Source organism: Abrus precatorius, unplaced genomic scaffold (assembly GCF_003935025.1).
Source record: "Abrus precatorius isolate BTA unplaced genomic scaffold, Abrus_2018 Scaffold4, whole genome shotgun sequence".
In the NCBI taxonomy this organism is placed as follows: domain Eukaryota; kingdom Viridiplantae; phylum Streptophyta; class Magnoliopsida; order Fabales; family Fabaceae; genus Abrus; species Abrus precatorius.
In genome coordinates this window covers 11,995,628-12,023,455 of record NW_020874384.1, presented here as the reverse complement: position 1 = coordinate 12,023,455, position 27,828 = coordinate 11,995,628, and the positions used below count along the sequence as shown (strand labels likewise).

Sequence of the window (27,828 nt, the reverse complement as noted above, 5' to 3'; positions counted from 1 at the left end):
AAAGCATGCACCAATGGCATTGGAAAATGTTTTATGTTACAATGCACCAACCAAATTAACATAATATATAGATAGCACTCTTCTCTGTGTCTCTCTGCTCCTGCAAGTAAAATGGCAAGAGCAGCTTACAATCACCTTCACTTGGTTCCCAGTTTAGTTCATCCTTTGAAGTCACCCCTCTTCAGAAATCACACTCTTTTCACCTCACACACTCGCCTCTATGGTATTCAACGAAGGTTCTCTTCTTCTTCATCCAAGATAAGCATGAGTCTCAAGGCTGGCATCGTTGGCCTCCCCAACGTTGGCAAGTCCACTCTCTTTAATGCCGTTGTAAGCCTCTCTCTCTCTCTCTCTCGATATATTTGGTCCAAAACGAGAAGAAACTAAAAAGCTCTTATTTTTTTTGCATCCGGGTATTCCTCGAAATGAAGGGTCTTTGTTCATTCCGTTCCCATTCATGCAGTTCATGGGTAACTCATTTGGGTATTTAATAAAATGATGGGTAGGTATTTGAGAATGCTTATAAGTGAAGTTACTTCGGGGAACAACTTTGTGAATTGAATGGCTCTTTTTGAGACACAACATTTTGCTTTTGATGGTTTCCCTAATGATACGAGCTTAGCTGTCCACACTTTATGTGAATTATAGATGGAATGCTTGTTGTTGATTCATGGTTTTTTAAATTCTTAGAATTGACCCTGATTTAGATTTAGTATTGATTTTGCACTTATTTGTTGTTTGGAGTGGTGATCTTCGTGTGTTCCTCTATGTAACACTTATATGAAAAAAATGGTGATGCCCTTCGTGTTTTGCTTAATGCTAATGCTAATGCTAGAGCTACCAAGGAGATATACATGTGTACTGTTGGTGTTTGTTGTATTCAGATGACGAAGGGTCACGCAACGTTGTTAACTTCGCTGCTTTATTTTGTACATGCAATATAAATGGGAGTGCACTTGCTGAGAAGATTGTTTAGATTGCTTGGAAAAAAGCTAAAGTAAGATATAAGTAATTGTTGTGAGATATTCTTGGGATTTGGGTTGATATATTTTTGTAATAATTCAGTATCAGAAATCAGATTATTATAAATTCTGATTTTGATTAGATCATAGGAGATTTTATATTTGTATTTATTTCTTACTTGATTTTATAGCAGATTGATTTCCTTTTTAAGGAACGAATTCTTCTAATAAATCATTGAGTTGTATCTCGAATAAAACATAAGAGAAATAATTATATCTTTTCCTTTTTGATATAAAAAATTATTCTTTTTCCTTTCTGGTATGGTAACAGAGCTTTGACTCTAAATCCTGCCTTCTCCAAATGGCGATGACTGGTGCCACCTCTATTGGTAAAACTACCCCTGATGTGAAACAACACCACCTTCACCACCGGCGGGTGAGAGTTGGAGACGGAGTGGAGTGATGTTAATACAAGCCCTCCTTCATAATTTAAATTTCCTACTCATCTGGGAAGATCTAATCAGAAGAGTTAGTTATAGTTTCTAGAATAATGTCACCTCATGGTCATGGAAATCAAAATCGAGCTTTAAGCAAGAAATGTGCAAAGATTTGTTGGAAATGTGTTTTACAATCTGCCACTTTAAGCAAGAAAGGTGTTCGTACTTCATATTTTGCTCATGAATGTTTGATTGCAAAGATTTTCTTTACTGTAGTTATTAAAGCGAATAGTAAATGTGCATAGCTTGTTTGAATTCCTTTCCAATCGTCCAAAGATTTGTAGAGTACCAAAGTATTCTATGTCAAGGAGTCCTGTTGACAATAAAAACAAAATAATATATGGTTTACTGTTCGTAGTGTGCTACAACATTTTGTATAAGTGCTTAGTAAATGCTCCTAAGCTTGTAAAGAGGACATTGAAATTAAATCTAAGTGCGAACTTTCCAATGGGTTCTTTTTATACTTCCAAATAGGCTTTCTTACTTGTGATGGGGTGACTTGTATTTGAATGGCTACTATTTAAAAATATATATGTCATTATCATATTAGCTTTAAGTTTGCAATATCTGCATATGCCTCTGTGTAATCAACTGACTAGCAAAATATTGTGAGGGATTTTTGGTTTAATTTCTTTTCTATGTTTTGTCTGATTGTTCTATTGATGTTTTGTGTGCGTGTAGCTCCAGTTCCCAAAGCTATAAATAATAATGTATCCTTTTAATATATAGTGATCTTGTATGTCTAGGTGGAAAATGGAAAGGCTCAAGCTGCTAATTTTCCATTTTGTACAATAGAGCCAAATGTAGGGATTGTTGCTGTTCCAGATTCCCGTCTCAATGTGCTCTCCGATCTTAGCAAATCTCAACGAGTAGTTCCAGCATCAATAGAATTTGTAGATATTGCTGGGCTTGTCAAGGGTGCAAGTCAAGGCGAGGTTTTTTATAAGTTCTCTTCTCCTTGTTTTTGGTCTCAACAATCACCTAATTTTTTATCTGTTTCAATGACTTGTAATATTTTTTTGTGTAGAAAGTTAACATGTGCATTGCTTTGATCTCTATTCTTATCTCGACTGTTGCAGGGACTGGGTAATAAGTTTTTATCACATATTCGTGAAGTGGATTCTATACTTCAGGTGTTCATCTATCATCATTTCCATGTCATCATTATCTTACATAGTTACTTCTATTTTTTTAATTCTATGTCTTCCCTTTTCTATGTACTAGTTTAGTAGCTATGTATATTCAATCAGAACTTGGGAGTTTAGAAAAATCTGCATGTGCTAAAACATATGGGGTAGTTTTCATTCCCTTTTCTGATTTATAATGGTTATGGATCTATTGACTATGACATTAGGTTGTAAGATGTTTTGAAGACAATGACATTGTTCATGTGAATGGGAAAGTTGACCCCAAGTCTGATATTGATGTCATCAACTTGGAGCTTGTTTTCTCAGACCTGGACCAGGTCAGTTTCCTAGCCATCTTTCAATGCAATTTTACTGCCTTTGTTTCCTTTTGTTGAGCGAGATGAGAGAAACGAGGCACAAGTGGAATCTGTGTATCTCAATACACAATAGAGCTAGTTATTTATACTGAGAACACAAAAAATACTTGATCAACTGTTATATAAAATCATGCTAATTATGTGATTAATATAATTACACAATTTCCCTATTTGTCAAATTTATGCTATTTATATTATTTACTACACTCTCCCTCAAATTAGAGCATATAAATTGTATGTGTAGAATTAAGAGGTAGAGAGCATAGAGAGAGACAGATTAGTGTGCTGGAATTGGATGTTCTACAATGTGTAGAGACCCTTATATTTATAAGGATACATATGTAATCCTACTGGGCCAAGCCTGTTATTATTAATCATGCTCAACTTGTTACAAATATAATTGCTACATGTTTCATTTAAAGCCTGTGTAAACAAACTGCTAGTTGGACGCTTGTCCTAACATGAGAGATGGATATAAGCTTCTGCTGAACTTTTTCTCGAACAAAGTGACAGTCTATCTTAATATGTTTTGTCCGTTCATGAAAAACTGGATTTGAGACGATGTGTATCATTGCCTAGTTATCATACCAAAGTTGCATACGCTTAGTGCTACCAAATCCCATCTCTTACAGCATATATTTCAACCACATTAACTCACAAGTAGTCTAAGCCATCGTCCTGTATTCTGAATCTGCACTTGATCTCAATACAACGTTCTGCTTCTTACTTTTCCACAAAATTAAATTACCTCCCAAGAACACACAGTATCCGGTAGTAGATTTTTTGTCTATAGGTCCTGCCCAATTAACATAAAAAAACGCCTCTATTTGTGCATGTCCATGATCTTTGCACACAATTCCTTTTTTTTGTGAGATGACATAAACTGGCTAACAACACTCACTGGAAAAGCAATATTTGGCCTTGTGACAGTCAAGTAATTTAGCTTACCTACTAATCTTTTGTATTTCTATGGATCTGCAAAAGGAACTCCATTTGCTGTTAGTTTCACTCTTAGCTCCATAAGTGTCTCAAATGATTTAGCTCTTTTTAGTCCAATCTCAGTCAGTAAGTTTAAGACATATTTTTTCTGTAAAAGAAAAATTCCTTACTTAGAGTACATGACTTCAATACCCAAGAAGTATTTCAGAATTCTTAAGTCTTTTGTCTAAAATTTGGTTTGAAGAAATTTTCTTAGATTGCTGATTCCTTCTTTGTCGCTACCTGTAATAACAATATCATCAACATAAACAACCAAGTAAAATACAACCACAGTTAGTCTATTTGTAAAACACTGAATGATCACTCTCACTCCTCACTAATCCAAATTCGAGAATCACATTACTGAATCTCCCAAACCATTCTCTAGGTGATTGTTTCAAGCCATATAATGATTTCTTTAAATGACACACTCTTCCACACTACTCTTGAGCAACAAAGCTAGGTGGTTGCTCGATGTACACCTCCTCCTGCAAGTCTTCATGTGAGAATGCATTCTTGACATCTAACTAGAATAATGGCCAATGATGCATAGCCGCAAGAGAGATGAAGATGCGAACAGATGAGAGTTTAGCAATTGGAGAAAATGTATTAGTGTAGTCAATGCCATAAGTTTGGGCATACCCTTTTGCAACAAGTCATGCCTTCAAACGAGCCACAAAACCATCTATATTAACTTTCATAGTGTAAACCCACTTGCAACCAATAGCTTGTTTTCCCTTGGGAAGAGAAACTAAATCCAAAGTATCATTAGTCTTGAGCCAACATTTCTTCCTCCATAGCATGTCTCTAACCATCATGACTGAAGGCATATGCAAGGGTCGTAGGAATAGAAAGAGAGTTTACACCAACCATGAAGGATTCAGATGTAGAGGATAAATGAGCAGACGTCATATAAGATGAAATAGGATAAGTGCAAAATCTCTTACCTTTACGGATAGCAATAGGAAGGTCAAGATCAAACATAAGATTTGTTGACATTTGAGGAGATAATGGTAGAGATTGAGTATCCTCTTGAATATCATTAGCCATGGGAGGCGCATCATTTGAAGGCTGTTTTGGCCAGCGAGAGTATGTCCGCTCAAAGAACTTGAAACCTGTATCAATAGGAGCCAGAGGTGCAACAGGATGTGTGGATTGAACAAGAGTATAAGTTAAGAAAGGTTCATCTACCTCATACATGGACTTAGAAGATGAGGACTTGAAGAATGAAAGACTTTCAAAGAAAGACACATAAGAGAAAATAAGATAATGACCAAGATCAGAAGAAAAACAACGATAACCTTTCTGTGACTAAGAATAACCCAAAAACACACATTTTAGGGACATTGGATCAAGTTTAGTTACTTGAGGATGAACATCAAACACAAAATAAGTGCAGCCAAAAACTTTAGGAGATAAAGATAAAAGAGATTATGATGGAAAAAGTATAAAGTGGGGAATCTCACTATGTAACACAGATGATGGCATGCAATTAATTAAATGTGCAATAGTAAGAACAAGATCAGCCCAAAAAAGTTTAGAAACTTTCATTTCAAACATTAAAGCACGGGTTACCTCCATAAGATAACGATTTTTACATTCAGCTACTCTATTTTGTTGTGGGGTAACAATACAAGAATACCAATGAAATATGCCATGTTTATTCATAAAATTAGTGAAGGATGCAGAAAAATATTCTTTAGCATTATCACTTCTAAGAAATATACAAATATTAAATTGAGTTTTAATTTCAGCACAGATATTACAAAATATAGAAAAGACTTCAAATCTGTATTTCATAAAAAACAGCCATGTTACATGAGAATAATCATCCACAAAGGTAATAAAATATTTAAAACCAGATTTAGAAGTAATTGGACAAGGGCCCCAAACATCAGAATAAATAATTTTAAAGGGGGCACAAGTCCTTTTATTTAAATGAGGTAAATAAACATTACGATGATATTTAGCAAATTGACATGACTCAATAAAAATTAGACTTTATAATAGAACATAATTTCCTAAGAACTCTTAAAGATGAATGACTCAGACAACAATGAAGTTGGAAAGAAGACACTTTTTTATTCCTAGAAGCAATAGAAGCTTGCGGAAGTCTTTATTCTTCCAATAGATACAGCCCATTAGATGCCTTACTTCTACCAATAATCCTCTGTGTTAGAAGATCTTGAAAAACACAAGAATAAAAAAAGAATGTTATTAAGCAATTTAATGATGAGGTGAGTGAAAAAACAATTGATTTTGTGGAGGATGAGTGCACTAATTCTGATAATGGTCAAATTTGCTACAGTTGTAGCACTGTACAATATCACGATCTCCACTACGCCCACGGCCACGACTACCTCTTCCACCACAGTGACTATCACGGTGACTGTATTGGGGTGCAAAGGCAAAGTGGTCAGGAGACTCATTTTCAGTAGTGCTCTTGAGTTCCTCAAAGGAAGACTGCATAACTTTGGAGAAGACATCGGTAAGTTATCAACCTGCTTACTTGACATAATCTGAGACTGAACTACCTCATATTCTTGATCAAGTCCGGAGAGTCAACTCAAAGCCATGAGTTTCTTTTGATGCCCCATCATCTCGTCAATGATTTTGCAGGTTAAAAGAGATTGTATCTCTTCAGTATGCTTCTTAAACTCCAAAAAATAGTCCATTAGCTTTCGTTTATTTTGTTTGGGTAGATAAATTTCCTGCAAGAAAGCATACAACTGATTTAAATTATCAGATTTTCCAAAAATAAATTGCAAATACCACAGAGTATACTAGTAATGCAAGGATCTTTTTGTCTCGTATTGTCCATGTGTCAACATCTTTAGGATTGACAATTGCCATTTCAGTCAAATGATTGTCCTTTCCCATTCCACCAGGCTAATCTCAACCAAATACTTCCACTCCATATAGTTCGTACCATCTCCATCCAGCTTAACATCAGTAAGTTTGGATAGAGATACAATCTCCGTAACAGCCCCTTGTGTTGCGCATTCTGCACATCCTGGCTATAACGTTCAGACATTGTATATCCACAAACAGTGATGGAATTGCCTGGGTTTCGTCTCAATGGCTAGAAAGAAACTTTCATCCCCATAGCAGCCATGGTTGACCTTTTTCGAAGTTGCTATTTTTTTTTTGTTTTTGGCGGCAGTGGTGACGATGGCGTTGGTGGCGGCGGCAGCTGCAGTGGCAACGAAGGAGGAATCCTAGAAGGCTCTTGATACCATGTAGAATTAAGAGAGAGAGCATAAAGAAAGAGAGAGACAAATTAGTGTATTGGAATTGAATGCTCTACAATGTATAGAGACCCTTATATTTATAAGGATACATATGTAACCCTATTAGGCCAAGGCCATTATTATAATACTAACAAAAACCTTAATCCTAACACGTCTATTATTGCTATTCATAACAGTATGCACCCAGTTTGACACATATAATTGATGCGAGGATACCTTTGTGACTTAATGAAGATATCTGCTAGTTGATCATTAGAATGGAGAAAGTTAGTGAAAGTATCTCCAAATAAGACCTTCTTTCAGATGAAATGACAATTTATCTCAATGTGTTTGGTTCTAACATAAAACACTAGGTTTGAGGTTATATATCTATATATTGGGTAGCTTAATTATCACAGATGATTTGATTAGCCTCTCCCAGTTCAGTATCTTAAGTAGCTATTTGTGCCAAATAACTTATTGGTAGAATGGTAGCTGAAGCCTTGGCTCACTCCTCAACTCCTACACTTGATCTTGCAACAACATTCTACTTCTTATTCTTCTACGGGATTATCACCAAAAAATACACAATACTCAGGTGAATCTCCTATTTGCAGGAGAGCTTGTCTAATCTACATTAGAATATCCCACAACTTGAATACGTCTTCATACAAAAGACCTATTCCTAGAACTCCCTTGACATATTTTATTAAGCAAACAATTGTATACCAATGTTCTTTAAAAGGACAATTGAGAAATTGACTTATGACACTTACAATAAAGGAGATTAGAGTGAACCAAAACAAAAGGGGATGAAGCTCGACTAGTTGCAACTATGAAAACAAGTGCGAACAAATTTATCTAGTTGACACGACTCACAAGATATAGATAAAAATTTAGAAAGACATAGTACTAATTGTTGTAACTTTGCAAGATTTGGATGTCTCAATTGAACATGAAACGTGGGTAGAGTCTACCACAAGAGCAACATGAAAGAAATTCTTGAGCAGTTGAGCTTGTTCAACATGGAACCATCGAGAATGGGCTGATTTGGACCTGGTGTGTCTGCTTGAGGGTTTGATGGCTGTGGGAAACGGAGTAGTCTTAGGAAAGAATAATTTTCGAACAGTATTTTTAGAAAGTAATAATTAGGAGATTTGTTCATATGTACAGATATGTAAAAATAAAGATCCCATAATTAAAGGGATCCTAGAATAGCATAGGAATTAATGGTGTTTCCTAAAATAGCATATGATTGCTGTATATATTCTGTACATTGTTTCAATGAAAGATATACCAATTCTTAACCTACTTTTGAGATGGTATCAGAGCTCCCGACTTAGGGGGCTCTGTCTATGCACTCTTAACCCTAAGACAGTAGCCTGCATTGCTGCCGCATTCTGCACTCTTAACCCTAAGACGGTAGCCTGCATTGCTGCCGCATTCCGCACCATTAACCCTAAGATGGCAGCCTACATTGCTGCTAAATTCCCTGTGCCTTGATCGCACAAATACCCTGTTTTCTACTCTCTCAACCTCTATTGATTTTGTGACTCTACCTGCATAATGTCAAGTGAAGAAGTCGTGAATCCTACCCCAGAAAAACGGGATATCCAAGCCCAACAGACTGGAGAGCTACAAGTGGGCCCAGCTTGTTTGCACCATACTCAAGGGAAAAGGGAAGTCAGGTCACCTGACTGAAACTGCACCTAACAAGGAAGAGCCCAAGTTTACTAAATGGGATGAGGAGGATTCAATGATTATAGCGTGGCTCTGGAATTCAATGATTTCAGAAATAAGTGATACTTGTATGTTTCTTAACTCTGCAAGAGAGGTTTGGGACGCTTTAGAGCAAACCTACTCTAAAGCCAAAGATGCTGCCCAAGTATATGACATAAAAGTAAAAACCTTGGCAGCAAAACACAAGGGAATAGGACTGTTACTGAGCTGAAGTCTCTGTGGATGGAATTGGACCATTATAGGGTCATAAAAACTAAATGTTTTGAGGATACAACAATTTTGAAGGAATATATTGAACAGGACAGGGTGTATGACTTCCTTGTTGGTTTGAATTCTGAATTTGATCAAGTAAGGATTCGAATCTTGGGGAAGCAGAAGGTACCATGCTTCAATGAAACAGTAGCAATTGTCAGAAGTGAAGAAAGTTGGAGGAGTCTCATGTTGGATATTCCTGCAGTAGAAAACTCTGCTGTGGTGGCTGAACAAATGAAAGGAGTATTCACACTCACGAGGAAGAAAAATGATCTTTGATGCACCTACTGTAATAAGCCACACCATATCTGAGAGAAATGTTTGAAACTGCATGGAAAACCTCCAAACAGAGACCGAGAAGGAGGACACAAAGGCAACCCTTCAAAGAAGGGAGGACAAGCTCATATTGTTGATGAAACAAGTTAGGAAAGGAAACTGGAAGTTACGGCCCAAACTGTTGCTAACCTCAATCAAGATGAGATAGAACGGGTGAGAATCTTTTTCAGCAAATTAGAAAAACCTACAGGTGCGTGTTCCTTGACATACTTAGGTGAGTTTCCTTTTTCTTTTGGACTAAATGTCTCATATACAAACTTTAACCAATACTGGATCCTAGACTCTAGAGCCACGGACCACATGACACCATTAGCCAAACTCTTCTCCATAGACTCTCCATGCCCTAGTAATAGGAAAGTTGCCACAGCCGATGGAACTCTTATAACTGCAGCTGGTTGTGGAAGTGTTCAAATCAACCCCTCAATTACTCTGAAAAATGTTCTCCATGTCTCAAAATTATCTACCAATTTAGTTTCCATTCAAAAACTCACCAAAGACTTGTCATGTAAGGTTGTATTTCACACCAATCATTGTGTTTTTCAGGACAAGGATTCGAGAAGGACGATTGAACATGCTAGAGAATGGAATGGCCTCTACTTCCTTGAAGATCCAAATCTGTCCAGCCAAGGCAGAATCTGTCACTCCTTCAACTCAGAATCTATGTTAACCAATAGAGAAAAAGTCATACTTTATCATCGTCGATTGGGACATCCCTCCTTTAGAATCCTCAGAGTTATGTTTCACTCTTTATTTCACAAAATAAATGTTGAGAGTTCTCATTGTGATGTGTGTGAATTTGCTAAACACAAGTGTGTACCTTTTCCAATTAGTAATAAAATTAGCACATTTTCCTTCTATCTTGTTCACACTGATGTTTGGGGGCCCTCCACTGTTCCAAACATGTCCAGTGCTCGGTGGTTTCTCACCTTTATAGATGACTGTACTCGGGTCATGTGGGTTTTCTTACTTAAACAAAAATCTGAGGTCAGCTCAGTCTTTCAAAAAATTTTCCTCATGGTAAAAAACCAGTTTGGTGTTTACATTAAGAAGCTTCGATCCGACAATGCTAAAGATTATTTCAATCATGTCCTTATTTCCTTTTGCCAAAAGAAAAGAATAATTCGTGAGTCTTCGTGTGTCAAAACACCACAGCAAAATGGGATTGCGGAAAGGAAAAATGGGCATATCCTTAATCAAACTAGGGCATTACTGTTTCAGAATAATGTTCCAAAAAAACTATGGGGAGAAGCTGTCCTTATTGTGACCCATCTCATCAATAGATTACCCTCAAAAGTCTTAGGATCAAAAAGTCCTATGGAAGTTTTGTCATCTTTCTATCCAAATCTGTCCACTACCAACAATCTCAAATTGCGAATTTTTGGTTGTCTCCTTTGTTCATATTTGTAGTACCGATAGGGGGAAACTTGATCCTAGATCCTTGAAGTGTGTCTTTGTGTGTTACTCTTCTACCCAAAAAGGTTATAAATGCTATTGTCCACCGTCCAAAATTTTTTTTGTGTCTCGGGATATCACTTTCAATGAACAAGAAGGCTATTTTAGTATACCTTATCTTCAGGGGGAGAATCTTGGTGAAGATAAGGAAACACAGGCTGGCCCAAATTCTGTCCTCCCTAACTTAACTTTTGAATCCTTACGTGATCATATTGAAGGTGAAGGTGATCATGAATCAGAACAAGGAGGTGTTGAAGCTGTACTTGAATCAGACCAAGGAAGTGTTGAAGTTGTACCCGATACAAGGTATGGAAAAAACTTGGTGTATTCGAGAAAGAAAAAGGCCATTCCAAGCTCGACCCATGTCCAAGACTCCAATCTGGCTCTGCAAACAGAGGTAATACCCTTTGATTCTTCAACTATGCAGGTTGAAACCGAAACACAGAATGATGACCTTGACCTTCCGATTGCTATTTGAAAAGGAACGAGGGAATGCACCAAACACCCACTGTATCCTCTCTCCAACTACTTGTCCTTTAAAAATTTCTCCCCTACCCATAAAACCTTCCTTGTAAACCTAAACACCTCAAACACACCTACTACCCTATCTGAGGCTTTGTCTGACAGAAAATGGAAGCAAGCCATGGATGCTGAGATGGATGCATTGTAAAAAAACAGCACCTGGGAGTTAGTTACTCTGCCAGATGGTAAGAGACCAGTTGGTTGTAAGTGGGTCTACACAATAAAATACAGGGCTGATGGAGCAATTGAGAGATATAAGGCAAGACTAGTTGCCAAAGGTTTCACTCAAACCTATGGGGTAGATTATTTGGAGACTTTTGCTCCCGTTGCTAAGATGAATACGGTTAGAGTAATATTGTCTCTTGCTGCCCATTGTAATTGGAATTTGCAACAATTCGACGTAAATAATCTTGGAAGAATTTAGGGCCATGGCACAAGGTGTATGTGAGTTACTATGGCTTAAAATAATCTTGGAAGACCTAGGGATAACATGGGAAGAACCTATGAGACTATATTGTGACAATAAATCAGCAATTAGTATAGCCCATAACCCAATCCAACATGACAGAACTAAGCACATTGAAGTAGACAGACATTTCATCAAGGAAAAACTCGATAGTGGCTTGATATGTACTATGTGTCCTCTCAACAAAAACTTGCTGACATCCTCGCTAAGGGACTGAGCAGCCATAGTTTTGAAAGGATTATATCCAAGCTGGGAATTGAAAATGACTATTCACCAGCTTGAGGGGGAGTGTGGGAAACAGAGTAGTTTTAGGAAAGAATAATTTCCGAACAGTATTTTTAGAAAGTAATAATTAGGAGATTTGTTTATATGTACAGATATGCAAAAATAAAGATCCCATAATTCAAGGGATCCAAGAATAGCATAGGAATTAATGGTGTTTCCTAAAATAGCATACGATTGCTGTATATATTCTGTACATTGTTTCAATGAAAGATATACCAATTCTTAGCCTACTTTTGAGAATGGCCAAAAAAAGATACAGGTAGTGGCAGTGGTGTCGAAATAGTTGCAATGAAAGAGAAAAATGAAGTAAACTAATAGTTTGGAAACTAGAGATGGAGCATGGTTTCCAAAAGAAAAGAAACTTGGCACTGGTGGTAAGTGGGTCCACTAGGTAGACACAATTGCCCCCCGTCAGGCTTTAGATACTATGTTGAGAGAGATGAGAGAAACAAGAGGAATAGGATGGATCCATGTCTCTTAATATACAGCAAAGCTAATTATTAATATTGAGAACACAATAAATACATGATTTTTAGTTACATAGAATCATGCGAATTAATGTTTACTATAATTACATAATTTTCCTTTTTACAAAATTACTGGATTTATATTTTTTACAACACCTTGGAATGCTATTATCATTTTAAACTGTGTTTGTGGCACAATTGGACACAATCATATTTTTTATGAACGTATTAAAATTTTTGGATGAAATTATTGTATTATTTTTCTTCCTCTTTGTTGTGATTAGTGCTTCTGGGTTCTTGGAGTCTATCTATGCATGCCCAAACACTTGCTATGGATTTATATGACAAAATTGACAGACTGAACTGAATATTCCTTTTTTCCAAGAAATGCAGATTGATAAAAGAATGGATAAACTAAAGAAAGGCAAGGCGAAGGATTCACAATCAAAACTCAAGGTTGTTTGTCTTCAAATGCTAGCATGAGTCATTGACGCTTGTGTTTATTAGTTGAAATACATCATTCAACTTGATTTTGAAATTCTTGATTTTAGGAAGAGGCAGAAAAGTCTGGATTGGAAAAGATTTGTCAGGCTCTGATGGATGGAAAACCTGCACGGTCGGTGACCTTAACAGATTTTGAAAGGGATGCTATAAAGCATCTCTGCTTGCTCACCATGAAACCTATTATATATGTAGCAAATGTTGCAGAATCTGATCTAGCTGATCCTACAAACAATAATTATCTAAAGGATGTCACAAATGTTGCATCTGCGTTGCAGTCAGGAATTGTAACAATTTCAGCACAGGTATGCATTTAGGAAAGGCTTTTGATTTCATTAAACTATTAGATAGATAGAGATGTTACCGTAGTTGTTACTCTTAGTTAATATAGTTATTCCAGTCTTTTTGTTTTTTAAATGGCTGTACAGTTGTTTAAGCTTGTTGTGCTGGCTTTCTTTCTCTGATAAAAATATACGTAGTATTGTTCACACTTTCACCGTTCAATGGTTTCTCCTTCCTCTTCTAGTCTTGCATGGTATCTAGAGTCAGGGAAGAAAACAATGGCATCTATCCACTTGCCCACTGCCATGCGAAGATCATTAAACTCATAGATTCCATTCTCATGAAGTGGTGGTGACCTGTTCATGCATGCGACCTTTCTAGTCCTTAAGTTCATCATTCCAGTGGGTTCAACATCAAGGAGTCTGTTAGAAAAATGATTTTAATAATGTGTTTATATTTGTGTAATGGTTACTGTAAATAGGGGATTTGATTGATTCTTTGAACTCATTTTTGTGATTATAAATACATGTGTGTAGTCATCTCTAAAGACTTTCTCTCTATAGTGTCTTTGAAGTTTAAGACTGGTTTGGATGCAGAAGTTTGCCACCAGATGCACTTCTACTTCCTGGGAAAAATCTACTGTTGGAAGCTATTGAATTTACATTGTTGAAATTGGTCCAGATGGTTAGGTTGATTGCATAGGAAGGGGAATGTTTGGTTGCTAAAGGATATAATCAGATTTTTGGCCTTGACCATAGTGATATATTCTCTCTTTTAGCCAAAATGTTCTCTGTTACTCCCTTTATCTGTCTGCTATTTGTTATTGGTCTCTTTACCAATTGGATATTAAAAATGCTTTTCTTCATGATGAATTGCAAGAAGTGTACATGGAGCAACAAGCCCTCCACTAATGATCATACTAATAATGACCATCTTCTTCGCTATAGGTGTTGTTAGTCAATTCTTAACTTTAATAAGTGAGGATGACTGAAATGTGATGGTCCATATACTAGAATATATTAAAGGAGCTCCAAAAGAAAGAAATTATCTCTGAAGATAAGGGTCATTGTTTGGACCACCAATAATATTAATAGGAAAGAGAAGAAGGATTTTATTGAATTAAATGGAAAGAACCTTTGAAAATTGTATTAGATGATTTGAAAGTGTTAGAATCTATTAGAATCTTGTAAATATAATAACTGTATATTTTGTAATTATATACTCTTCTCTATAAATTGGAATAACTCTGTTGTGCCCTAAACACACGGATTTAATATTTTCTCTCTCAACATGGTATCAGAGCTTAGATAGGCAACCCTAATCCGTTTTACTTCCCAGTGGACTCACTGTTCATTGGTGCCCTTTTTTTTTCCGGTGCCGCTGCCACTGTTCCGGCACTGCCGCCGCCGCTGTCTGACCTCCAATCACTACGAAAACCCCGCTGTTGTGGTCGCCCTTGTCAGATCGGCCGAACCCCGCTGATTGCGCCTTCATCGGAGCCCTCATGCGCTCCACGCATCGCCCTCTCCTCAGTCTGTTTTCTCACTCACCATTTTCTCTCTCCGCGCGTCGAGCATCCTTTCCTGACGCTGTCGATTGGGGTTTTCTCGCCCCTCTTGCCTCTACCTGTATCCGGTGTCAGTTAGCTGTTTGGACATTTATACACCTTTGTTTTGCCCTTTTTCGCTGCTGTTTGGGCATTTTCTCTCTCTTCTCGCTGACCAATGGCTGCCTCTAGCACTCCAAAAGCAAGCACTCCAAAAGCAAGCACTCAGATTTTTACCAACCATGTCATTGCACCTCTTTCTTCTAAGCAGTTGGATGGTAAGCACTACTCCTCCTGGGCTTCTCACATTGAACTTTGACTTGTTGGACAGGGTTATGAGACACATCTCAACCAAACAGCATATGATGTCCCGGAGGCCGACTTTCCTCTGTGGAAAAAGGTTGACGCTCAGCTGTGCTGTATCATCCGAGCCATCATTCACCCATCTCTTCGTGATGTCTTTCGCACTCACAAAACCTGCAAAGCTGTTTGGACACAAGCCCAACAACTCTTTACAAACAGTTGCTTCAAGAACTAAAGTTCGGAGAGGTCACACATATATAACTTATATGTGATAATCAAGCCGCTATGCATATTAGCTCAAATCCAGTATTCCATGAAAGGACAAAACACATTGAAATTGATTTTCACTTTATCAGAGAGAAAGTCATGTCCGGAGAAATATCTACTAGTTTTGTCAATTCCCATGACTAACTAGCAGACATATTTACTAAGTCACTAAGGGGTCATCGAATTAACTACATATATAACAAGCTTGGCGCATATGACCTATATGCTTTAGCTTGAGGGGGAGTGTTAAAATTTATTAGAATTTTGTAAATATAGTAACTGTATATTTTGTAATTATGTACTCTTCTCTATAAATTGGAATAACTCCGCTGTGCCCTAAACACATGGATTCAATATTTTCTCTCTCAACAGAAAGAAATGTATGAAGGTCCTATGAAGTTATTGTGTTAGCAGATGTAATTGACTAAGGGGGTGCCTACCAAATGATTTCAAGAGCTTATTTGCAAGCTGTGTTTGATTTCCACTCAGTACCTTGAAAGGGGTAGGGGGTTGTAAATACTATAAATATATGTTGTAATTGTAAATGCAGTAACTATTCCATTTTAGGAAGAGTAATCAACTGATTTTATTCTATATTTAATGTTATGAATCATATCAATTATTAGGATTGATTTTATTAGTTAATGAGACAGATTTTGTTCAGAATTAGACTTGGTGTATATATTAGTGATTGTAATCACTAATCAGTCTTTCTCAACTGAAATAATAATATTCAGAATTGCCTTTCCTTCAAGTTATGTCATTAATATTGGAATGGGTACAATTTAAGTATAAGAATATGCAGTTACCAGATAAATATAATTACATTACAATAATAAGAACTCTCCTATACTATATTTACATGTTTCCATCAGGGATGTTACCATAGTGTTTTCGAGTTACTCTAATTTGAAAAGATAGCCTAGTCATTCTTTTACTTTTAAAATGATTTTACTACTTTTAAGCTTGCTGAGAGCAAACTCTTTCTCTGACAAAATATCAATAGGGCTGCGTGGCCCTTTTCCTTTTCAATGGGGTTTCCTTTCTATTCTAGTTTCACATATAGCATTTGATTTTTTATTATTTGAACTTTACATGTGTTTTCACAGGGCATGTTGCCTCGTAGCAACATTTTCTAGAACTGTTGTGCTTGTCTTATCATCATCTCTGAAGATTAAGAAAACAATTATTGACATTTTTGTTATTGTCACCACATAGAATCAAGATGAGGTTATTTGTCCTTGCAGGTTGAGGCAGAGCTTACTGAACTACCAATTGAAGAAAGAGAAGAATATTTGAAATCTCTTGGTGTAAGTGAAAGTGGTCTTGGGAACCTAATTAGGGCAACCTATGACCTTTTGGGGCTGCGTACTTATTTTACTTCTGGTGAGAAGGTAATAGGAAGCTCAAAAAGTTTTAGAGAGAAATATAGTTTTAATATCCTGTTAAATGTATATATATATTGATAATAACATTCAAAGATTTGAATTGCTTGATTAATCCAGTAATTGATAAGTAATTTGTCCTAAGCTGTGAAAATGTTCATCAAGACATAAATTGTAACTCCAGAAGTTTTGATTGCATATCATATATTTAATGCTCAAAACTGATCATGTTTTCTAATGTGTACACAGGAGACAAAAGCATGGACAATACTTGCAGGTTAGTATTTTCTTGCTGGATGAGACTCTAAATTGCACAATACTACTTGGTACATTACTTTTGAATGGATTTTATCCTTTTCTGAACACCCTGTTCAAATAATTGCCCACATAGTAGTAATTTAAATAGGGTATTAAAATGGAATTTATTTTTATCTTTGGATGGGCAATTAAGTGACTATTTTTCCTTTTGTTGAAATATGCCTCTGTTTACATGATCTTGTGCACCTTTCTTTTGTAAGATTGATTGCATATCTTAGTATGGAATATCAAATCTGATTGATTAACCAAACATAATTAATAATGATATAAGGATTCTAGTTAGATTGGATTACTCTTCTAAAGTGTAAACCTTTGTTGCACTAGGAATGACTGCACCTCAAGCTGCTGGAGTTATTCACTCTGACTTTGAGAAGGGTTTCATTCGAGCAGAAACTGTAAGTAACAAGGATATAGTTTTGAACTCCTATTTATAATCAATTATAGCATATGACTTGGCACAACAAGTATTTTACAAATTAAAGACAAAAAGAAAAAGGTGGAGGTGAATTTTGATGTTTAATACTCTAGAAAATGTGGGGGAATAGGCTATACTTGACAAACTTCAATGGTAAGAATAGTTAGTTTTGCTCAAAGTTTATGCTAGAAAATATGAAAAATCTTAAATTTGGGCTTGCGCCTTAGTGTCATAAGGTGACTCTTGCATTTGTCTTTTTAAGTTTTGCTATGATTGTATCTACGTTTGATGCGGGATCTGAACACGCCCCCTCATGCTTAGAATCAGACATCTGAAATTTGGAAATTGTAGGACTAATTTTTTGATTGCACTAGAAAAGTCGTGGGACTAGGTAAATTGCCATGGGATATCCATGGATCCAGTTTAATTACACTAGGAAAATTCTTGTGGCTAGGTTGATTTTTTTTAATCAAAGAGGGCTTGATATTGGATTACAATAGGCTCTAATACTATCTTAAGTTTGGGCTTGAGCCTAACTCAACTCCAGAAGGTAGCTTGTATGGTGATGATTGATAAGATCAAATAAAAAGAAAGTAGAAAAAAGCAAAAGAATTAAAAACGCAATTACTTTAGATTAATGAATTCAAATTCTAATAAACTCCTAGGAATTAGTTTCCATACAGTGGCAATTACACACGCGAACTTGGGTTGCTAAAGCAATTCATTTCTGAGTTGCAGTTTTGTAAGGTAGGATCTATAAGGCTTATTTGTGATAACCAGACAACCTTGCACATTACCTCTAATTCTGTTTTTCATGAGCCAACCCAACATATAGAGATTGATTGCCACTTCATTAATGAGAAGGTTCTTTCCTGTGAGATTATCACATCATTTGTGAATTCCAATGACCAACTAGCTGAAAAACTTATTGAGTCACTTTAAGGTCCAAGGATAAATTATATTTGTGATTAGCTTGATGCATGTTATATATTCCGTTATTAATGTAGTTACCATTCTTTCCTTATATATATATATAGAGAGAGAGAGAGAGAGAAATCTGATTTGATATGTAATTAAGTTAACTAGGAACAGCTGTAATTACTCATTCAATCCCTATATCAGGGGATTCAGATTTGTACAGAATTACATTACAAATACCATGGCTGCTGAATGTAATTAAGCATTCAGTTTTAAACCTAATTAGTCTGTTTCTGTCTCAAGTAGAACCTATAAACTTATGCATGAATTGCACACATAAAAGGAGAGAAGATTGCTCAAATCTTAAAAGGAGTTTCTTTTTAGTCATATTCCTATCTAATGTGAGATATCTTAACACATTCCTCTTGCTTGAGACAAGACATCTATAGTGAATTTTTCATGAACTGGACATTTTATAGCTTTGATACCATGTTAAAAATTGAACGGGCCCAATTCAACCTTAGAAGCTAGCTCTCGAGGGGGAGGATTATCCAAGTCTCATAAGGAGTATTTTTTACATTCTTAATTGATGTTGGAACATCTTAAAAAAGAACAAGTTTTGATAAGTTAAAACTTTGTTTTAAATATCCAAGAATTAGCTTTCTGTATTTATTTTTGACTTATACTGCACTAGTATAGGCAAAAATTAAAGGTGGTTCTCACTGTATTTGGCAACTGAATCAAGTGAGACCCTACAAAAATATTATTTTTATTACTTACACTATTGTGCTTATTTGAAGCATGTCAAAGTTTGCATACTGCATTTATTAACCTTCATTAAAAATGTTATTTTAAATTAGGTGTCATATGATGATTTTGTTGCTGCTGGTTCACTAGCTGCAGCGCGAGAGAAAGGACTTGTAAGTTGCTTATATCATTTTCCTCCCTGTAAACTTAGTTTATATATATATATATATATATATATATATATTATTTTACTTTTAGTAGTGTTTGCTTATCATGTTTTTGACATTTGTTGAAACATGTGATTTAATTGGTCATTTGGATTTTTGTTCAACATGACCTGAATTCATTGGTTTAATCAAGGAAATTATGCTTTCATTTTTTCAACCATTCTTGTGTCTTTCAATTGATAATCTGAACTGTTACATTGCTGGCATATTAATTAGGCTGTTCAATACTCTTCATGCCATCCTAGTATCAAATGGATACCACTTTACTTGTCCATAACAAAATGATAGTAAACTTGGCAAGGAAGACAATGATTCCTTAGATAATATGTATATGTTGAAAGGGACTGTCTATTGCCACTCTGATGGACATCCTCCAATAACTAGAGTCTTTAGTAGGAGGATAATATTTTGGGTAATAGAGGTCTTAATATGTTGTAACAGAATAACATAATCTGTTATATAGTTAGTATGAATTGGCAGAGGGAAACAGTGACAAAAGAATAGAATCTGTTATATTAGTACTAATGGGGGAGGGAAACCATAGGGACTTGGGAGAGGTGTGGATCTGTCGAATATTTAGGAATCAACATTCTTTTTGTACATCCTTCCAATTCTTGGTGTTGCACCACATTGGGGCAAGATCAGGTTAGGGTTTTTCATTAATAATACACTCTTTTCATTCATATTTTGATCCATTTTCAATCAACTGGTATCAAAGCTCCAATCGTAGAGCTGGGGGTGCATCTTGAAGACAATCCAAGAGGTGTTTCTGGTTAGCAAGAATGAACAAACAGATTTTTGAAAAATTCAAGAAAGAATGCGTGAGATACCAACATTTGAAGGGGAAGCCTATTGGTGACTGATTAATGTGAAGCAGTGCTTTGAGGCCACGGGAATACTCAATGAAGAAAGGATATAAAATGTGGAAGGCTAGTTCAAGTGCGTAATGGTGGGATTAAACGAAGGCTTTAGCTTAATAGGTTCCAACTTTAATACAATAAATTGGACGAATATGTGTTTTAATTATACAATGGAGCATATATTTATTTGATAGTCATAAATAAAATGTAATTACATAATATACAATTACTTAATTACCATAATTACAAAGATAAATTTTCTTATTATTATAATTGCATAATTTAACACTCATCAAGTAGGTGGAAATTTTTTCAGTCCTCCTAGAATACCTACTCATTTCCTTTATATAGAAACACACACCCATGCATGACTAGTTTTCCCCTAATTTAAAATTTTAAAATTAAAAATAAAGAAGTTACCAAATAAGGAAATATCCGCAAAGGAGTAGATACCACAAGAGTATTGAAATAGACCATATGCACCAAGTTTGTCACATATAACCAATAAGAGAACCTCTCAAAGACTTGATGAAGACATCTGCCAATCGATTATTTGAATTAACAAAGCTAGTGGTGATATCTTAGGATAAAATTTCCCTAATGAAGTAGCAAACTATCTCAATATGTATCTTCCTCTTGTGAAACACATGATTTGAGGCAATATGGGGGGCACATTATCACGAATGAGTTTCATTTGCATAATCTCTTGAAATTGTAGTTTGTTGAGCAATTGTTTAAGCCATATAAGTTCGTGTGGCTAAAACCATGACTCAATATTTTACTTCTACCCTTGAACAAGCTTTCTTTCTTTTTCAAGAATTCAAATTATCTCCAATAAGAATGCAATCAATAGCTAGAAGTGGATTTCCTATCAACAAGAGAGCATGCCCAATCTATATCAAAGTAACCCACAAATTGAGTGTGACCTTGGTCTTCATACAAGAGTCTTTTTCTTGGAGGACTTTTGATATATTTTAAGATGTGAATTACTTATTTGTATCCCATTGATCTTCACATGGGGTTAAGGGGTATTAGCATAAGAAGTTTGATGAAGAGTTTCATGTGAAGACCAAAAAATGACATATTCTTTACCTTCGGTTCACTTGATTGAAGTTGTGGACTAGGTCAAGTTTTCTTCTCCTCTAGTAAACCAAGGTAGTTGTGCTTGGTTTTGTTGGCACTAAGTCACTTTTCTCTTTTTTTGAGTCAAAGGAAGGAGAAGCCAATTCCTGTAGATAACAAGGATTAAGAAGAAGGAATGACAATGACTCATGAGGTCATCAACAGACTCAACTTTTTGCAGATTCTCCCCTTGAAGTTGAGGATGGGAATAAAATCACTTTGTTTCATTAAAAGTGTCATCCATAAAGAGGTAAACACGATAACTTGAAGAGTGACGTTTATGGACCTTTTTATTTGGAGAATACTCTGAAAATACATTTAACAACTTGAGGATCCAATTTGCCACAATGTTCTTGTGAGCATGAACAAAGATAGTACAATTACAGACACAAACTTGAGGGCTATTCATAATAGGAACAGAAGAATGAAAGATAAACATTGACTGAACAGGACTAGAGCCATTCAAAATGTGACTAGGCCACCTATTGATTAAATAATCAGCCATTAAAACTACTTCTCCCCAATATGATTTCAGTACTGTCATCTAAAATAATAGAGCTTTAGTAACCTCCAAGAGATGTCGATTATTCCTTTCTGCAACTGCATTTTGTTAAGGGGCATCTAAGCATGTCAACTCATGAACAACTTATTTCTCTTCTAGAAATTAAGACTACTTTTGGTTCACATATTCTCATCTCCTCCATGATATGTCATTTTTCCGTTTTGCAATTCCATTTTGTTGAGGGGCATCCAATCACATCAATTCATTTCTCTTTTAGAAATTAAGACTATTTTTGGTTAAAAAATTCTTGTCTCCTCGAAGAGATGTCAATTTTCCCTTTCTACTACTCTATTTGGTTGAAGGGTATCTACACACGTCAACTTTTGAACAACTTATTTCTCTTGTTGAAACTACGACTATTTTTGGTTCACATATTCTGGTCCATTATCTGTCTTTAAGTGTTTAATTGCTTGTTCAAATTTTGTTTGAACTAGGTGATAAAAAATCACAAACAATTAAGTCATTTTAGTTTTATCTTTCTTCAAATAAATCTAAGTAACGTGTGTAGTTATCAATAAATGATACAAACCATTTAATACCAGAAATATTAACAATAGAAACCGGTATTAGAGTGGATAAGATCAAAAGGTGCATTACTTTTACAAAAAGTAGTGGGAAAAGTAACACAATGGTGTTAGTAAACTGACAGACATCATGTTGAAAAGACTTAACTAATTCTTTCAAAAACAAAGAAGGAAACATATTCCTAAATAAACTAAAAGATGGATGACCTACATGCCTATGTTCAAGCCAAATTTGAGAGGAGATATATAGTTAGAAGAAGACTGATTACAGGAATTACCCTCCCTTCTTCAAACATCGTTTGAACTTCATTTTGAACTAATTGAAAGTAATATATCCTTCCTCGTTCCTTAGCAACTCCAATCGTCTCCTCCAAGACAAAATCCTAAAATATACAATGAGATGAAAAGAAAGTTCCTACACAATTTAGATCACGTGTGAGTTCATGATGGAGGGAGATAAGGTTATTGGAGAGTTCAGGAACATGAATGTTTTTTAATGTAAGAGAGTTGGTGAGTTTGAATGTTGCCACACCCAAGAATGGGAATTTGTGAATCATTTGAAAATATAATGTGATTTGTACCAAATAAAATAGATGGAAAGTAAAAGAGAAAGATTGGAAGAGGAGGGATCATGTGATCTGAAGCACTAGAATCAATTATCCAAATATCCCCTGGTATAGAGTATGAAATATTAAAAGAAGAAAAGCTAGAATTCTTACCAATCATGACAAGAGAGCAAGTGTCCGAGGACTTACTCAAGGAAGTGCTGATAAGAGCTCTTAGGCTTTCTAATTTATTTTTAGCAAGAGAAATAAAGTCCTTTTGTTCAACTATGGTGAAAAAGAAAAAAAAAATGTTTTTATAGAGAACATGTAGGATTTGAAGGATCCCAATCAACAGAGGAGGTCTTGACGAACAAAATGACGTTTGCAACATGACTTCTACACACCGCGAGGTGTATGGTAGTGTGGCAGTGTGTGATGCCCCTGCTGGAGACAAAACTCTGCAGGGTTTGGCCAGTCTTAGCCTTGCACTCAAGATGGCGTTGTTGTTAGAGTTGATTGTTGACCGAGGTGGTGGTAGGGGTTTTCAGCAGTTGAGATAGATTGAAAAAATGAGGGCCTAAGAACAATGAAGGTGCAAATGTATGCCGCAATGAGACGAGTACTATGGTTTTAGTGTTGTTTTGAAGGCAGCTAGGGTTTGGCGTGCAGAAGCAGAGACCCCAAGATTTGAGTTGCTGATACCAACTTGTACATTCTGAAATTCTATCTTGTGTGAATACATAACAGTTTTCATGTATATACAAGAGTCTAATCCTGATATTTACACAAGATAATATTCTAGAGTATCTCTGAATAATCATAAAGATAATGGAAAATAATTACGGAGATAATGACAATAAGTATTTACAATAAATAGTAGTAATTATAATATATTCTCAACAAATGCCATTAATTTCTCATGATTTGTGTCCGACTTGGTTTGCATTTGAGCCATGACAATTTTGATGCTAGCCATTTCTTTTCCTAGAGCTGCTACTTTCACCTCCATCAAACCTCTGTTTTCTCTCTTTCTGGGTGGCATGTATGTCTACCTGCGGGTCTCATGCAAAACTGGTATCAATTATGTACAAACAAGTGGATGCAGCTGAACAATAACAAAATAGAAACTGATATGTATATTGAAAATAAAATAAAAGGAATTATAGCGGAAAAAAGCCACAGAGCAAAGCTCCTACAGAGAGCTATGACTCTCCATCCTCCCACATTCTCCTATTTGACACCCAAAAATGTGCAAGCATGTAACAACACATCAACCTCCACCTTCTCGCTGTGCCCAACTCACTCTAACATTCCTTTTTAACCCCTTTCTGTTCTATTCTTCCTAGTATAGACCTTCAACACTTTTGGCCCATGTGACATTTGGTGAATCAGCTATCCCTTTGGGCCTGCATCCTCATTCTGGGCTCTATCACAGGCCATGGTCGCTTTTGGATTCTTGTTCTTGCTGTATATGAACCATGGTTGTGGTTGGGGCCAAGTAGAGGCAATTATTGCTTCTGGACCATCATTTACTTAACCAAATTACTAGCTTTAAGGCCTAATTGGGTTTGAAGACTCTTCTAGTCCTTGCTTTTTTCCTTGTTTGGTCTTTGTTAAAAGGTTTTTCTTATATCTTGGAATTTCACTACCTTCAAGATAACACACAAAAAGCATTAAATGTTCGTAACAAACAAAATGCATGCTAAAATGAGTACTAAATGCATGAATATAGGAAATATTAAGTGCTCATACATGTATGAATAATATGCAAATTATGCATGCATCAATTCATAGGTAGGAGTGACGACTCATGTTGGTATTTTGGGTGATATGATTATTAGTATTTTGGGCCACTCTAACGAGAGTCTATAGTAGGAGGAATAGGATTATGGTAACAGAGTTATCTTAATATGCTATAATAGAATAACAGAATCTGTTGTATAGTTAGTGTGAATTGGGAGAGGGAAGCCAGTAACTGAATAATAAAATCTGTTATTAGTTAGTATAAATAGGGGAGGGAAAGCCAGTGGAAGGGTGAGATTTCATAAGTGTTATAGGGACTTGGGAGAAGCCTAGATCTCTAGAATATTCAAGGTATCAACATTTTTTTGTACATCCTTTCTATTCCTGGCATTGCACCATATTGGTGCTAAGATCAGGTTAGGTTTCTTCATACAGTCTTTTCATTCCATATTCTGATCCAGTTTGTATCACACACTAATGTAATTCAGCATCTATCATTTACCTGTCCCCTGTTCAAATCTGTGCAAATCTATAAACAGGAAATTAGTTTCTTTTCTCCTGGCATGTTATTTTATGTTCACCTAAATGTGTTCTTTGTAGTTGAGATCTGAAGGTAAAGACTACATTGTACAAGAAGGAGATGTCATGCTGTTCCGATTCAATGTGTAGCAGAATTTACTGCTCCCAGCTGCAAGTCAGTGGAGAAGTTGAGATATGTTTATGAGACTAAGGTCAGAAAATTTTTTCAGCCAATTGCTGATTATAGTTTGGATAATCAATGTTTGTTTCTAGTGATAAATACTCTCAGCTAGGTGTCAGTGGTGAAGTTGAGACAATTTTTTATTTTAGACAAGTTAGAAATTTTTGACATAATTAATGACTACAGTTCAGAATTTTTTCAGCCAATTGCTGGTTATAATCTAAAGAGACATTGTTTTGTAATTCTGTTTTAGTGAAAGCAAATTTCATAGTGCAATACAATGAATATGCTTCAATACTTTTTAGTATAATAATAAGGATGAAAAGTCTCCCCCCGGTATATAGCGAACAATTAAAAATATAAATTATGTGCAAGTATACATTTCATGTTATACTCCAAATGTAAACACCAGCAGCTCCCTTTATATGCAGCTTTTTTTTATTTATTTTAATCATTTGGCTACATCAAGTAATGCTTAAATTATACTAGAGTTGGCTTTAGTGAATTATGCAGAAGTAAAACTTCAGATTGGTCCCGAAAAAATATGAAGGCCTTCAACAAATAAGTCTGCGATTGAGAAAATGTGCATGCCACACGTGGTCCCTGAACCTAACATCTTTCCGTGAAATAAGTCATTCGATAAGCCTTTGTTAAATAAGTCATTTGGTAATATTGATAGCACTATTCTTCTTTTTGAAGGAAACTTGCATATTGTAGCATTATCTTCATTATCACGGACTCTTACTGATGAGTAGATAGGACCCGTCCACCTGCTAATCCTGCTTAAGCATGTAATATATAATTAAACTTCATTTCAGCTTAGCTTCCAAGTCACTAGTGATTTTTAGTTCAGCAAAGAAGGAAAAATAAAAGAAATAAAATATAAGTGTGAAGCATGATGAAAAGTGGAGAAGCACAGCAAAGATTTTTATTTGCTTAGAAGCAAAATCGCTGTGCATGACAAACCACTGGCCAACTTGCAAACTACAATCACAGCTCCCTACTTGTAATACAAAAAATGATATCCTCTACTGCCATTTGATTCAAAATAGAAACAAAAATTTCTATATGGTATAATGAAGAAAAAAAAAATCATTCTCAATCATTAATCGGTAGTCTTAGTCTAATACACATGTATAAGTTGAATACTATATTTGAGGAATGAAAGCAACATACTCTAAAGTACTTTTTTTCAACCCACGTTTAATTACATACTAAAATTTATTAAAAATTATAAAAGTATGAGAGAAAAACATTAATTTAGGAGTTAAAAAAAGTGAGACCAATATAAAATTGTAATTCTTAACAAATTTTACCCTTGATTAAGATTGTGTAAAAAAAAAGTGTGTTAGAAAATTTTTTAGCATTTTTTTACAATATTTATTTGAACTATAATTGAATGGACTGTAATTTACTTGACATGTGATAACTTCTATTATGTTGAGCAAAAGCAATATGTGACACACCAAAAGTTTAAATGTAATACCTAATGTGTAACGTCTCCTATTTTTATTGCACAACTTTTAAATATTATAGAAATTATCCTATTTTAGTAACTACTTTTTGAATAAAACTATTTTGATAATTAGTTTCTAAAATTGCATTATTTTGGTTTAAAAGTCAAAATTTCAAAGATAAAAAAAAAATCTCTTGCATACATGCAAGTAATTTCTTGTTCAATAAATACTTTAAAGAGTTGCATGAGATAAGACTTTTCAAGAGTAAGAGAGGAGAGAGTAGTGTTTTAAATTTTTTAAATGGATAAAATTATGTATTTCTTATGATAAAAAAATATATTCAATATATATTAATTTATTATTTATATCTTTGCTTTTTTAAAAATAAATTAAACTATGTTCATTTAACATAAAAAGCTGTCATTTTTCAAAATCCTTTTCAAGCAACCCTAAAAAAGTCATCCATTATTTCAAGCTTATCTCTCTAAAATTTGCTGCCTGCAATGGAACAACTAAAATGCCTCGAGCAGTGTGTTTTGTCAACTCTAAATACAAGCATGTGAGACTTACCCATTTTATGCCTAGGCTATAGCTGTAGGAACATACTGCCACAGTTATCCCAGAACAACTCAACAGTGTGAGATCAACTACAACAACACTTGCAAATATAAGAATATATATTTTCATACACGAGTTTAATTTTGATGCATTGTTA

The 27,828-nt window shown here is 35.3% G+C and overlaps 1 protein-coding gene across 4 annotated transcripts; it reads left to right on the top strand.

Annotated features, from left to right (window-relative positions):
* LOC113864741 (ribosome-binding ATPase YchF) lies at window positions 1–25,948 on the top strand. Of its 4 annotated transcripts, none has more exons than XR_003504913.1 (11): window positions 1–330; window positions 2,206–2,394; window positions 2,539–2,592; window positions 2,814–2,924; window positions 13,085–13,147; window positions 13,243–13,497; window positions 16,838–16,976; window positions 17,225–17,252; window positions 17,618–17,688; window positions 19,487–19,546; window positions 25,557–25,858. XR_003504913.1 is itself a non-coding variant. In XM_027498801.1 (11 exons), the coding sequence occupies exons 1-11, from the start codon at window positions 112–114 to the stop codon at window positions 25,623–25,625; spliced, it is 1,266 nt and encodes a 421-aa protein (XP_027354602.1). In that variant the 5' UTR covers window positions 1–111; the 3' UTR covers window positions 25,626–25,948. The 4 variants fall into 4 exon arrangements, 3 of the variants coding, with proteins under 3 accessions (XP_027354602.1, XP_027354604.1, XP_027354605.1); XM_027498801.1 differs by having other exon boundaries at window positions 16,838–16,984; window positions 25,557–25,948; XM_027498803.1 differs by having other exon boundaries at window positions 2,539–2,574; window positions 16,838–16,984; window positions 25,557–25,929.
* Window positions 25,949–27,828: the final 1,880 nt, after the last annotated feature.